This window comes from Mobula birostris, chromosome 26, assembly GCF_030028105.1.
Source record: "Mobula birostris isolate sMobBir1 chromosome 26, sMobBir1.hap1, whole genome shotgun sequence".
NCBI classification, from domain to species: Eukaryota; Metazoa; Chordata; class Chondrichthyes; order Myliobatiformes; family Myliobatidae; genus Mobula; species Mobula birostris.
The window spans coordinates 37,598,122-37,612,993 of record NC_092395.1 but is presented as its reverse complement, the minus strand read 5'-3'; the positions used below and the strand labels follow the sequence as shown (position 1 = coordinate 37,612,993).

General features: G+C 40.5%; 2 protein-coding genes across 4 annotated transcripts in view; one reads left to right on the top strand and one right to left on the bottom strand.

The window, feature by feature from the left end:
* LOC140188313 (endophilin-A2-like) overlaps positions 1-11,814 on the bottom strand; it is a 144,644-nt gene extending 132,830 nt beyond the window's left edge. Inside the window, exon 1 of one of the 2 annotated variants that reach the window (XM_072244430.1) lies at positions 11,585-11,814. In XM_072244430.1, coding sequence (XP_072100531.1) covers positions 11,585-11,629 — 45 coding nt within the window. In that variant the 5' untranslated portion in view covers positions 11,630-11,814. The remainder of the gene's footprint in view (positions 1-11,584) is intronic. The other variant, XM_072244431.1, reaches the window with a different exon arrangement.
* A 181-nt stretch (positions 11,815-11,995) lies between these two features.
* The window catches only part of chaf1a (chromatin assembly factor 1, subunit A (p150)), a 61,746-nt gene continuing 58,869 nt past the window's right edge, over positions 11,996-14,872 (top strand). The window contains exon 1 of one of the 2 annotated variants that reach the window (XM_072244134.1): positions 11,996-12,098. The gene's annotated coding sequence lies outside the window, so the exon portion shown is untranslated. Of the gene's footprint in view, positions 12,099-12,728; positions 12,801-14,872 lie in introns of those variants that run through there. The other variant, XM_072244135.1, reaches the window with a different exon arrangement.

The window sequence follows — 14,872 nt, the reverse complement described above, 5'->3', positions numbered from 1 at the left end:
CACTGCAAATAAAGAGATAAACATGGCTCTCCATTTCTTTTTAGACTAATCCATATATTTTTTAATATCTAATTGGGCAGGTTTAACATTTATAGCATCCAGTTAGCTAGTACAGCCATGCTAAAGTAACAAACTATCTGTACACTTAAGTGGAAAAATTAATGAAAAAAGTGGTAAAACAATTTTTAGCACACAAAGCCACCTTGAGAAGAAGATCCCCAATTTGATTTCCAACTTGGTTTAGCACATCTCCAGCGACTCAGCAGTCTGATTATACATATTTAGTCTAATGGAAACAGCATAGGGTGGTGGCAGGAAAGAAAAAATCAGTGTCCATGCTCCTTATCAATACCTGGTGATTGCACAATGTACCTCAAAGTTGAATAGTCAGTGCTTGTTATACTGCTTAATATCTCAAATAAAATAAAATAGTTAAGCAGTAGAGGGTTTTGCTTTTGCAGCAAGAGTTATGAGAAGAAAACAGGAAAAAAAATAACAGCAATGGGACTGAGACTGAAAACTATACTTTAATTTATTGTAACACCTTTGAGCTTATTGACTCATCCATCGTATACTGGTGGTTAGTTTTAAATTTAAACATGCGTAAAGTCAACAAAACAAAAAGTACTGGTTCCTTAGTTCCAACAAATGCAGCTCATATATTTAAAAAAAAATTCTTCCATGTCCAATAATCACCACTAAAAAAGCAAATATAAATGATTTCTACCATATTGCAGTACAAGTTGAATAGTTTAGCTCATGGGGGAGCTGCGGAGCAGACTCCGTGGGCCGAACGGCCTACTTCTGCTCCTTTGTCTTGTGATCTTGTGAGTTTGAGGTATTTTGTACTAGTGTAGGGAAGCTAAAATCATTAAATGACTAAAAGAGTCAGTAAATTCCATCATTAATTTCTAAGGTAAGCACACGTTTGGCACAGTTATGTGAGCCAAAGGCCCTGTATTGTGCTGTAAGTTTTCTACGTTTCTATTAGTAATACCTTTCATTTTAACATTCTACAAATTTCTGATCCATACCACCTGTCAGGAAGAGATTCTGCTGTAATACTGTATCACAATACAAAGGTTCCAATTATTTGAGTGACACTCTCAGCTGATTGGAACTTATTTATCTGAGAAATAAAGCACATTTTCAACTATTCAATGAGCAAAAAGAACTAACCCAGAAAGGCCATTATATTTCACAACAACAACGATCCAGCATTGAATCTGTCTCATCCCTGCCAGCTATGGAGCAGCACAGCAAAATAACTTTTAACAAATTAGATCAGATTAGATTCAACTTTATTGTCATTGTGCCGAGTAGATACAAAGCCAATGAAGTGCTTTTAGCATCTGACCAGAAATGCAAAGAATAGTTTGACAAGCAGAAAACAGCAAAAATAACTTATCCACTGTCTTCCTCCTTGAATAACTACTCAAAGCTCTGTTCCTCTCTGACAGGATTTCTGTTTGGGTACCTTCCTTCCCCAACCCTTTCCCATTCTGACATCAGCTTCATACACTGTTCCCTCACATCTCATTGTAAGTCTGAGGAAGAGCAGCATAATGTCCAAATAAGGACATTAGAGCCTTCTGGACATAACATCAAGTTTAACAACTTCAGATTGGCAATCCTCGACATTATATGTCATACTTACAGCATTCATACTCTTTTCTCTTTCCCTCTTGGTCATTTCACATTTTTGACTTCATCTTCTTACAACTGCCCCAGCCGATATTTGTCATTCACTGATGCTGATAGGTCTTTGCCGAATTCCATCACCCTTTTTGTAATTTTGTACTGTTCTTCATGCCATTACAAACATTTTCTTTTGGCTTTTTGTCACTCCCTCAATTCTTCCCAGTTTTGATCGCAGAAAGTTCTGTTTTGCTCTCCACAGACGCTACTGAGCTTGTGAATATTTTCATTATCGCCTATTGTGAGTTTCAGAGCTCCAGCACTGCAATGCTTTTCTGCAAAATGCTAAGATCCCAAATGCAAAAGAAGTAGTTCAATGTTCATCTCCAGAAAGTAAAAAAGATGCCATAGAAGAGATTAAGAGCACAATTCAATTTATGAAAGGATTCAAATCTAATAAATTAGGAGCCTATCTGTTAAATTATTGAGGCCACTGATTGAGATTAACTGCATAATGAGGAAAGAAAAAATCTTCTTCACTGTTCAAAATAAAGAATTAGATGAAGGAAGGGGAGAGAAAAGGAGAGCAGTGGTGATAGAGGATTCAATATTTGGGGGAACAGACAAGAAATTCTGTAGATCAAATGCTCCCCCCCCCCATCAATCCTTTCATTCCCAGAATCATTGACGTGGACCTCCTCTGGACCTCCTCCAATGCCTGCATATCTTTTCTTAGATAAGGGGCCCAAAACTGCTCACAATACTCCAATTGCAGTCTGACCAATGCCTTATAAAGCCTCAGTATCACATCCTTATTCTTTTATTCCAGTTCTCTCAAAATGAATGCCGACATTGCATTTGTCTTCCTTCCCACCGACTCAACCTGCAAGTTAACCTTAAGAAATCCTGCATAGGACTCCAGATCCCTGTGCACCTCTGATTTTTGAATTTTCTCCCCATTTAAAAAATAACCTATGTCTTTATTCCATCTACAAAGTGCATGACCATTTCTTCCTGACACTATATTCCATCTGCCACTTCTTTGCCAACGCACCCAATTTGTCCAAGTCCTTCTGCAGACTCCCTGCTTCTTCAACGTGACCTGTCCCTCCACCCAGCCTTGCATTGTCTGTGAATTTGGCCACAAAGCCAATAATTCCGCCATCCAAATTGTTGACATACAACATGAAAAGAAAATGTCCCAATACCGACCCCTGCGGAACACCATTGTCACAAGCAGCCAACCAGAACAGGCCCCCTTTATTTCAATTCTTCACCTCCTGCCAATCAACCAATGTTCTATCCATACTAGTATCTTTCCTGTAATATCAAGGGCTCTGAACTTTTTAAGCAAACTCATGTGCAGCACCTTGTGAAGGCCTTCTGAAAAAATCAATGTAAACAACATTCACTGACTCTCTTTTGTCTATCCTGCCTGTTATTTCCTCAAATAATTCCCAACAGATTTGTCAGGCAAGATTTCCCCTTAACGAAACTACACTGACTTGGGTTTACTTTATCATGCACCTCTAAGTAGCTCGCAACCTCATCCTTAATAATGGACTTCAACATCTTCCCAATCACTGAAGTCAGGCTAACTGGCCTATAATTTCCTTTGTTGTCTCCCTCCTTTCTTACAGATTGATGCAACATTTGCAATTTTCCAGTTTTCTAGAACCACTCCAGAAACTAGTGACTCTTGAAAGATCATTACTAATGCCTCCACAATCTCTTCTGCTACTTCTAGATATGATAGCGACTCCTGGATTATTACGATTAGGTGCCAGGGTTAGGGATGATTGAGTCCACAGCATTCTTAAGGGCGAGAGTGAGCTGCCAAAGGTCATGGTGTATATTGGTACCAACAACATAACTATGAAAAGGGATGAAGTCCTGAAGAGCAAATGGAGAGACCAAAGAAGTTACAAAGCAGTACCAAGGATAGCAATCTTTGGATTGCTGCCAGTGCCACTGAGGGTAAGGATGGATAATTTGACAGATAAATGTGTGGCTGAAAATTTAAAGAGATTAAAGATTAGCTTTGTCATATGTACATTGAAACATACAGTGAAATGTGTCACTAACATCAAATCATTGGGCACTGAGCTGGGCAGCCTGCAAGTGTCGCCTTGCTGCTGACGCCAACAGAGCGTGCCCACAACTCATTAACCCTGACGGTATGTCTTTTGGAATGAGAGAAGAAGCTGGAGCATCCGCAGCAAACTCACTCGGTCACAGAGAGAACATACAAATTCCTTACAGAAAACAGCAGGAATTAAACTCTGAAATTACAGCCTATGTTGTAATTCCGTTACTCTAATCTATAGATTTAGAGCAGGGGGAAGATTAGACAATTGTGATCTCTTCTGGACAAGGTATGAGCTGTACAAAAGGATTACACCTGAACTCAGGAGAGATCAATGCTCTTGTGGGCAGGTTTACCAAGGGAGGTTTGAAATGGGAACCAGAATGACAGGTCAGACGATAGACCTGTTGGTATAAGGGTAGATGCAATAAATAGAGAGAATGTGAGAAAGGATAAGCAATGTATCGGACAGAAATGCAGTTAAGCTGGGTATGTTAAAATGTGTTTAATACAGGAAGTATCAGACAAAAGGGTGACAAACTTGGAGTATGGATCAGTTAAACCAATTATAATGTTGTGTCCATTACAGAAACTTGGCTGTCACAAGCTTTGTATCCTGCCAATGTTCCATTAATGGAGGTAAATTCACAAAAGTGTGAATTAATAAACTTTAGAAGGGCAAACTTAAAGGCAGAACACAAGGTTAATGGTGAAAACTCCTGTCAGAGAGAACATGGAAACTCCACATGCTCAGTACCCAAGATCACAATTGGATCTGAGCCCCTGGAACTGTGAGGCACCAGCGGCACTAACACTGTTGCTAATTCCCATCTAAATTGCTCCAACTGGGAAGTAAAGAATAGGTAATCAACTAACTCAGCTAAAATTTGGGAAATTCTCTTAAACTGATGAACTATTGAAAAGCATTGTGGTTCAGTGCATGATAAAATAAATTAAGTCTGAATAATAACACTCCAATAATACTCAATAACTCTCCAACAACAGTTCATTGTAACAGTATTAATTTTAATAGTATAATTCTTAGCTGAGTACTGCCTAAAAGCCCCAAAGCCAGATGGTTAAATACTATTTCAATAATGGTCACAGCTACTTTGAAATTGCCTTAAGTGTGAAATTCATGTTGTATCCAACAATATAGCTATGCTAAACAGATCTCTTACCACTCATTACAAGATAACAACAAACAAATGGGGAAATCCTCTGAAATGAAAGAACCAAATTGTAATTATTCACTTGTCTTAAGAATTATTATCAAATCAGAAGATTTTAGGTTAATGATTCTCCAGGACTCAAATACATGTTCAGGGCAAGTTCTATGCACCATTCTACAGAATACAAATTCCCTTTTGTCAAAGGCACTCAGATTGAAACTTCTCTTTTTATACACATGGACTAAAATAAATACTATAAAACTCTTTGAAGAACACCATAGGAAATTGGACATGAATTATTCAAAACATTTGTTGCTTATGGCATATTATGTGAGTAATTGGCCCAAGCAAACACTATAGAAGTAGCCAATTTCAGGTCTACTCCAACAAAATACAGGCATTAGCATAACCTTGCTTCCATCTGCAAGTGAACAACCACAACACAGTTTCATAAAGTTTCAGATTTTGTTCTTGCAAATGACGGGGCAAGCAGTTCATCATCACTCCTACTTCATCAAAATATTTGCAAGCAGAATCACAATTACTCTTCAGAACATAATTCAAGTGCTTATTATCTATACACAAACCAAGATATTCAAATATATTCTATGTAATATGTACCAAAAACAGTATACAGTCAGCCCTCCACATCCACAGATTCAACCAACCGCAGAGCAAAAATATCAACCGCGGATGGTGATGATTGCGTCTGTACTGAACATGTACAGACATTTTTTTCTTGTCATTATTCCCTAAACAATACAGTATATTTACATAGCATTTACAATGTATTAGGTACTATAAGTAATCTAGAGATGATTTAAACTATACGGGAGGATGTGCATAGGTTATATGCAAATACTACGTCATTTTATATAAGGGATTTGAGCATCCACGGATTTTGGTGTCTGCGGGGGGTCCTGGAACCAATGCCCCACAGATACCGAGGGATGACTGTACAACTAAAATATTTTCAAAACAAGTCCGTTGCATTTGTATGAAAATACTTATTCTGTTGCCAAGTGCTCTACAGACCACATTTAAAAGCAGTAAACCACATAATTAAGATCTAGTTACAAAATCCTTTTTATTCTAACTGGGAAATAATGAAATATCCTGCGTTTTCCATAAATAAACATGTCCTACTTTCTAACAGTGGCACATGTCACCCAACCCATGAAATTTTCTTTCCTGCCTAGAGCAAAGTCTTCTACATTCCAGCAGCAACCAGGAAGTTAGGAAATCATACTAGTTGCTTGGTATCTCTGCAGATGGAAGCCCGATTTATAATTCTATAAGGCCAAACCATCCCTAAATTAACTTCTATTTTTTTAAAAATTGACAGCAGCCTAGAACATGGATATATAACATATCATTGGAAAACTGTGTGCTTGAAAACAGATATTACATAAATGAGTTGTCTTTATGTGACTGGCAGAGACAGTGTACTTAGACAACTGCATCCAACAAATAATGCTCCCCAAGGAATGTCTTGAGATTTCTTAAAACTAATGATTTAGTTTTAACTTTGCTGCTGAGTGGTTCAACTGCAGAGATCATTTTCCAGTCTGTATACATAGAACTGTACAGCACAGTACACTCCCCTCAGCCCACAGTGTTTCACCAACTTAAATAAAGCTGCTCCACAATCAATCTAACCCTTTCCTCTCAGATAACCCATTACACTTCATTTTTCTTTCATCAGCGTGCCTCTTAACGATCCCTACTGTATCAGCCTGGCCGTGTATTCCAGTTAATTGCTACTCTGTAAACAAAAACCTACCTGACACCTTCCCTAAACTTCACTTTAGGATGCCCTCTGATGTTGGCCACTGCTGCCCTGGAAAGAAAGGTACTGTCTGCCCACTCTCAATATTGTACACCTCCATCAAGTCCTCTGTCATTCTCCCAAAGAGGAAAGTCCAAGATCACTCAACCTTTCCTCATAAGACGTGCTTTCTAGTCCAAGCAGCATCCAAGTAAACCATCTACACCAGGGGTTCCCAACCCAGGGTCCATGGGCCCCTTGCTTAATGGTATTGATCCATGGCATAAAAAAGGTTGGGAACTCCTGCTCTACATCTTCTCTATCCTTCCTATGACACGTGTAATTTAAGACACTAAGCCCACAAACCTGATGTCCTAAATACATTTTAGGGAACCAGTGCAGAGAGACAGAGGGGTGTAAAGTGAGGGTAGAAACAAAAAGTACTATGGAGAAAAGTAAAAGTGGCAGGCCGACAAATCCAGGGCAAGCAGTGAAGAGGACCACTTTTCAGCATAGTTGTAAAAGGACTAAGAGAGTTGTAAAAGAGCGCCTGAAGGCTTTGTGTGTCAATGCAAGGAGCATTCGTAATAAGGTGGATGAATTGAAAGTGCAGATTGTTATTAATGATTATGATATAGTTGGGATCACAGAGACATGGCTCCAGGGTGACCAGGGATGGGAGCTCAACGTTCAGGGATATTCAATATTCAGGAGGGATAGACATGAAGGAAGGGGAGGTGGGGTGGCGTTGCTGGTTAAAGAAGAGATTAACACAATAGAAAGGAAGGACATAAGCCGGGAAGATGTGGAATCGATATGGGTAGAGCTGCGTAACACTAAGGGGCAGAAGACGCTGGTGGGAGTTGTATACAGGCCACCTAACAGTAGTAGTGAGGTCGGAGATGGTATTAAACAGGAAATTAGAAATGTGTGCAATAAAGGAACAGCAGTTATAATGGGTGACTTCAATCTACATGTAGATTGGGTGAACCAAATTGGTAAAGGTGCTGAGGAAGAGGATTTCTTAGAATGTATGCGGGATGGTTTTTTGAACCAACATGTCGAGGAACCAACTAGAGAGCAGGCTATTCTGGACTGGGATTTGAGCAATGAGCAAGGGTTAATTAGCAATCTTGTCGTGAGAGGCCCCTTGGGTAAGAGTGACCATAATATGGTGGAATTCTTCATTAAGATGGAGAGTGACATAGTTAATTCAGAAACAAAGGTTCTGAACTTAAAGAAGGGTAACTTTGAAGGTATGAGACGTGAATTAGCTAAGATAGACTGGCAAATGACACTTAAAGGATTGACGGTGGATATGCAATGGCAAGCATTTAAAGGTTGCATGGATGAACTACAACAATTGTTCATCCCAGTTTGGCAAAAGAATAAATCAAGGAAGGTAGTGCACCCGTGGCTGACAAGAGAAATTAGGGATAGTATCAATTCCAAAGAAGAAGCATACAAATTAGCCAGAGAAAGTGGATCACCTGAGGACTGGGAGAAATTCAGAGTTCAGCAGAGGAGGACAAAGGGCTTAATTGGGAAGGGGAAAAAAGATTATGAGAGAAAACTGGCAGGAAACATAAAAACGGACTGTAAAAGCTTTTATAGATATGTGAAAAGGAAAAGACTGGTAAAGACAAATGTAGGTCCCCTGCAGACAGAAACAGGTGAATTGATTATGGGGAGCAAGGACATGGCAGACCAATTGAATAATTACTTTGGTTCTGTCTTCACTAAGGAGGACATAAATAATCTTTCAGAAATAGTAGGGGACAGAGGGTCCAGTGAGATGGAGGAACTGAGCGAAATACATGTTAGTAGGGAAGTGGTGTTAGGTAAATTGAAGGGATTGAAGGCAGATAAATCCCCAGGGCCAGATGGTCTGCATCCCAGGGTGCTTAAGGAAGTAGCCCAAGAAATAGTGGATGCATTAGTGATAATTTTTCAAAACTCGTTAGATTCTGGACTAGTTCCTGAGGATTGGAGGGTGGCTAATGGAACTCCACTTTTTAAAAAAGGAGGGAGAGAGAAACCGGGGAATTATAGAGCGGTTAGCCTAACGTCGGTGGTAGGGAAACTGCTGGAGTCAGTTATCAAGGATGTGATAACAGCACATTTGGAAAGCGGTGAAATGATCGGACAAAGTCAGCATGGATTTGTGAAAGGAAAATCATGTCTGACAAATCTCAGAATTTTTTGAGGATGTAACTAGTAGAGTGGATAGGGGAGAACCAGTGGATGTGGTATATTTGGATTTTCAGAAGGCTTTTGACAAGGTCCCACACAGGAGATTAGTGCGCAAACTTAAAGCACACGGTATTGCGGGTAAGGTATTGGTGTGGGTGGAGAGTTGGTTAGCAGACAGGAAGCAAAGAGTGGGAATAAACGGGACCTTTTCAGAATGGCAGGCGGTGACTAGTGGGGTACCGCAAGGCTCAGTGCTGGGACCTCAGTTGTTTACAATATATATTAATGACTTGGATGAGGGAATTAAATGCAGCATCTCCAAGTTTGCGGATGACACGAAGCTGGGTGGCAGTGTTAGCTGTGAGGAGGATGCTAAGAGGATGCAGGGTGACTTGGATAGATTGGGTGAGTGGGCAAATTCATGGCAGATGCAATTTAATGTGGATAAATGTGAAGTAATCCACTTTGGTGGCAAAAATAGGAAAACAGATTATTATCTGAATGGTGGCCGATTAGGAAAAGGGGAGGTGCAACGAAACCTGGGTGTCATTATACACCAGTCATTGAAAGTGGGCATGCAGGTACAGCAGGTGGTGAAAAAGGCAAATGGTATGCTGGCATTTATAGCAAGAGGATTCGAGTACAGGAGCAGGGAGGTACTACTGCAGTTGTACAAGGCCTTGGTGAGACCACACCTGGAGTATTGTGTGCAGTTTTGGTCCCCTAATCTGAGGAAAGACATCCTTGCCATAGAGGGAGTACAAAGAAGGTTCACCAGATTGATTCCTGGGATGGCAGGACTTTCATATGAAGAAAGACTGGATGAACTGGGCTTGTACTCGTTGGAATTTAGAAGATTGAGGGGGGATCTGATTGAAACGTATAAGATCCTAAAGGGATTGGACAGGCTAGATGCAGGAAGATTGTTCCCGATGTTGGGGAAGTCCAGAACGAGGGGCCACAGTTTGAGGATAGGGGGAAGCCTTTTAGGACCGAGATTAGGAAAAACTTCTTCACACAGAGAGTGGTGAATCTGTGGAATTCTCTGCCACAGAAAACAGTTGAGGCCAGCTCATTGGCTATATTTAAGAGGGAGTTAGATATGGCCCTTGTGGCTACGGGGGTCAGGAGGTATGGAGGGAAGGCTGGGGCAGGGTTCTGAGTTGGATGATCAGCCATGATCATAATAAATGGCGGTGCAGGCTCGAAGGGCCGAATGGCCTACTCCTGCACCTATTTTCTATGTATGTTTCTATTAATATCATCTTAAGCTAGTCCTAAAATTCATGCCAATCTGGGATGTAAAAAAAAAACCCAGAACTTTTCAAAAAACTATACTTCTCCACAGTTATCATCAAGTAGGTGTTTGGTCTACTGTTATTTCTTTGAGTTACAACAAAAAAAAGCTATTTTTCAAATATAAGACATTAATTATTCAACCATGGGAGAACTTTACATCCATCTCCATTCCAGTTGTTACTCAATCTCAACAACTTTCCAGTATAGATATCTTGATAATCATTTGTAGGATTTCTGATTTTTAAAAAAATCACCAAAGACATAGGCTGTCCTTTTTGCAATCACCAAAACATCAATTCATCAGATCTCTTCTTTCAACTTTAATGCCTGAAAGTGCCTAGCACACTTTAAAACACTCTAGTTAAAAGTCAATAAAATAAAATTATCTTAAGATATGAAAAATATTTCTGTGATAGGGAACTAAGAGTCCAGATTCACCCATATGATTCTACACAACATAACCGTTCCATGGCTACTAAATCTTCCAATACTTCGTCCAAATAGTATTAACACAGCATAACATCCAATGTATCCTTGCGCAGCATCTAACTAAAAACTTTATCAAAGTAGTTATTAAGAAGAAATCTGGAGCAGGCACTCTGATTTTCCATAATTCATGAACACCACGGAAACTATACCATTTGGACTGCTTAGTTAAAGTCGAACTTGCAATTCTTTCTAGTACCAGTCGCCAGTTACTCGTTATAGTCAATTGCTATACTTTTTCATTACCCTCGGGGAATGGCAGATGTTTTGTTTGAAACGTCCAGGCAACGAGCAAGTTAACCGGGGTTGAATATTTAAATTGTAACAGATGTTGCAAATGCTTTTCCATGAAACCACCAAACACTGTAGAATTCTCTCTGGATAAACACTATTAGAAACACACAAAAAAAGTCGTGGATACATAACACAATCTACTGGAAATCAATTGTGCGCTTTTCACATTAATAAAAAGTTGAAGTCAATTTTTAAAATAGCAACATTATAAACAATTACGTCTAGTAACTAAAGACCTGAGGAAAAGTCAGATCTTCTTTCTTTTTTTGTATTTTGAGTAACAAAAACAATAATTTGTATTTGAAATAGTAAACTTTGCCGTTTCGCGTTCCCCAACTAGTAAACCTTGCTGTTTCTCGTTCTCAAAAGCCCTTTGCACAGAGGAAAAAAGTTACATTCAAATAGAATGCACCGGACTAGTTAGGACTCGGTTCAAACTGCTAACCGAACCAAAAGCATCGAAAACGTTTATGCCGGGACGTGCCTGAGAGGAAGACGTTGTTGCATTGGCGCCGCAGTAACACGGTTGCAGCTGGCAGCTGCAGGGTTTCTGCTGCCACCGCGGCTGAGTGACAGCGGGCAGCCCCTGGGGCGCGAGTCCGCTCCCCCGCACTAGACCCCCGGCCCAGCCCGCTCCAACCGCCTTACCTGACTCGCCTTGTAAAACTGCTTCTTCAATCCCGCCACCGACATTCTCGAACACTTTTAACGAAGCGAACACGCTCCAGGGAGGAAGAAGAGGGTTTAAAACAAACAGACAGCGGCACCCCAACCGTGCTGCTTTGGACGACTTTTTTCTTCGCTCCCGCACCAAAGCGAAGGAATTCCGACCAACAACACACACTGACAGGAATCTTACATGGCAACCGCAGCTACTTCCGGCACCGCGACAAGAAGCGCCACCCGCCGGCAGGGGAGCAGCCAATAACCGGCCGGGTCCTCCAGACGCAGCGCCACCCGCCGGCAGGGGAGCAGCCAATAACCGGCCGGGTCCTCCAAATGCAGCGCCACCTGCCGAAGCAAAAGCGTCCAAGCCGGGCGCCACCTGCTGCCCTGGAAAAGCCGGATACTCCATCTTCCTCTGAGTTCCTTGAGAGTACTTTTTTTACTCTGACAGAATTGTCTTTCTGGGATGTGAAAATTCGTAGAATTCCGCAGAAAGGTGAAAGATAAGTCACAAAAACATTAGTTGTAGTTTCTAAGTGTTATCGTTAAACTTTTTTTTCGCCTGTAAGTAATGCCAGATGACGGATTTGGGTCCCATGGACATCCTGAAAGTTGAGAGAAGAGTTGAGTAGTTTAAAATGGAGGGATTAAGTGTGTTTAGATATACTCTATTGAATAACAACTAAAGTCTGGGACGAGAGAGAAAAACTGATTTCAGTTAAAATATTTATCTAAAGCGGCAGATTTAAGGCATTTCTGGAGCAAACGTCAAAACTCTTCGATTGAGTACAGGGAAGAAACGTTGTTTCTACTTTTTGGCCAGGTGGAAATTAAGTTCTTTATTGAATGCGCCGACTCCTCTATTCACGGGGTTGCCTCTTTTGTTTGTTTGAAATGAAATGTTTCTAAACTACATTCTGTTGTAGTAGATACACCTCCTCTGTCTTTGCTGTTGGTACTGGAAGTTATGCAGCAACTTGGTGATCAGTTTTCACGCTTGGGCTACCGTCAAATTTCAGCTTAGTAACTCAGTTTTTTTTGTCTCATTGGAGTGCATTTTGAGTCTCCCTGCTGAGAGTGGGCAGGATTTAGGAGTCCATGAATGTGCTGATTTTACACGTTTGACTGAGTGGAGCTCCTCCATGGCGGGTTTCCATTACATCTGAGTCCAGGCATCAGCTTGCAAATGCAATTTCAAGTGAGTTTCACTCTCTTTTGGGAATTTCTTTATTGAAATTCTTGCAATCACCAATTTTTATTTCTATCTTTTAATTTCATAAAGGGAACACTAAATGATAGCTGTTGGGCAAGATAAAGAAGAACATGTGTAAAGGTTACTTTTATTCCTGTTAGATATTTCCTCAAGATTTTGAATGTCTAGTGTCCATTCTGTTCTTTGGGGTTCTAAGTTGTATGATGAGGTTGATGTGCTAACTGGAGGCTCTTACAGAGATGTGGCAGGAAATCAGGCAGAGCATCAGGATGGGTAGGTTTTAAGGTGGTCAGTCCGTCCACCACTTCTGGTTTTTATGTGCTCGCAATGTATATCTCAGACTTCTCAATACTTATCTGAATGTTTTTGCTCTTCTCTGAGCAGACATAAGGTCAGAGATTCCCAATAGTCAGTGAAAACGTTGCATTTCTTCAAGAAGGCTCCGAGCACATACTTGAACATTTTCCTTGCCCATCTCCTAACATTTTGTTTGACAAGGTAGAATAATGTGTTTGATTTGAGTGGCAGGTACTGATAGCTTTTAAGAGATGTCTTGATGAACACTTGAATTATAGAGTCACAGAGCACTACAGCACAGAAACGGGCTGTTCAGCCCATCTAGTCAGTGGCAAACTGGTACCTGCCCAGTCCAATCAACCCTGCGCCTAGACCATTGCCCTCCACACCCTCCCATCCATGTACCTATACAGATTTCTCTTAAGTGTTTAAATCAAATCCGCATCCACCACTTCCGCCTATGAGTGAAGAAGTTCCTCTTAAATATTTCATCTTTTACCCTTAACCTATGACCTCTAGTTTTAGTCTATACCAAACTCTGTGGGAAAAAGCCTGCTTGCATTGACCCTATCTATACCCTTCATCACTTAGGCATTGAAAGACTAAACACTGAATGATGGTCAGTTTGGACAAGCAGGCCCAATGGCCTGATTCCAAGCTGTTTGATTCTATGATGGTAGCTGACTGGAGCACAAAGGGCCCAATGCTGATGATATTTTGCCAATGCATTTGGAGGATTTTACAGAGAAAGCTTTAATAATACTATTCCATTGCCTTGATATGCCTGATCTCCAGGATAGTCCATATCTCACCGGTAGATGGCAAGGCAGGGATCACTCCTGCCTGATCAAGGTTTTGTGCCGGCTCATATACTCCTATGGTCAATCAATCAAAGGTTCTGCCGGTGCTCTGAAGGGAATGGTGAATTTCATCATCAATATCTGCCTTTTCTGAGAAGTGGTTTTGAGAAACATTAGATGATGTGCATCATCCAGTGTCGGGCCATGAAATTTATTGTCGAAGGGCACTTTGTGAAGTAGAGGCGGGTTGCTGGAGGACATTTGTCTTGTGAGTATTGAATATGAGGCCTGTTCTCCAACACACCTCAGGACAATGATGTCCTTTGAGTATGTGCAAACACAAGTGTGCCTATAAACTGCAAATTCAATACTGAAGTTTCGGGGACCTTAGTTCTGGAGCATAATCACTGAAGGCCTGATGGCTTTCTGTTATTTCTGAGAATTATTGTCATTTCCCTTGGAGGTTTGTTGAGCAAGAAAGACTGGGGGAAATGTCAAGCATTAATCCAGTCCTATTTGGCTGTCTTGCTGAGAATGGGTCTGCTGTACAGTCACTGATTAAGATTGTGACTTGCATGCTACTGTGAAGCAAATTTAAAATGGAGATGAATTTTGGTGGTCAGACAAATTTCAAGAGGGTGTTTCACTGTTCCTCCTCACTGATGTAAATAATTAAGATCATAAAAGGCCATATAGAGTGGCCGGTGTTGATTATCACTGATCTGAAAGCTTACTTATTGTTTAAAGTTATTCATAACATGGAAATCCAGAACATTGGCAATTTAGAAACCCTCGCGGTTATTCATTAACATGCCTGTTCTGTGATCAAAATTCATCTTTCGGTGCTTTGTTTTCCTAAACATCTTTAATAAAAAAGCTATTAATCACATTTTAATTAGCTACTAGTATGCTTTTGGATGAAGGAAGTAGTTTCAAATTGCAATCACCCTACTAGTGTAG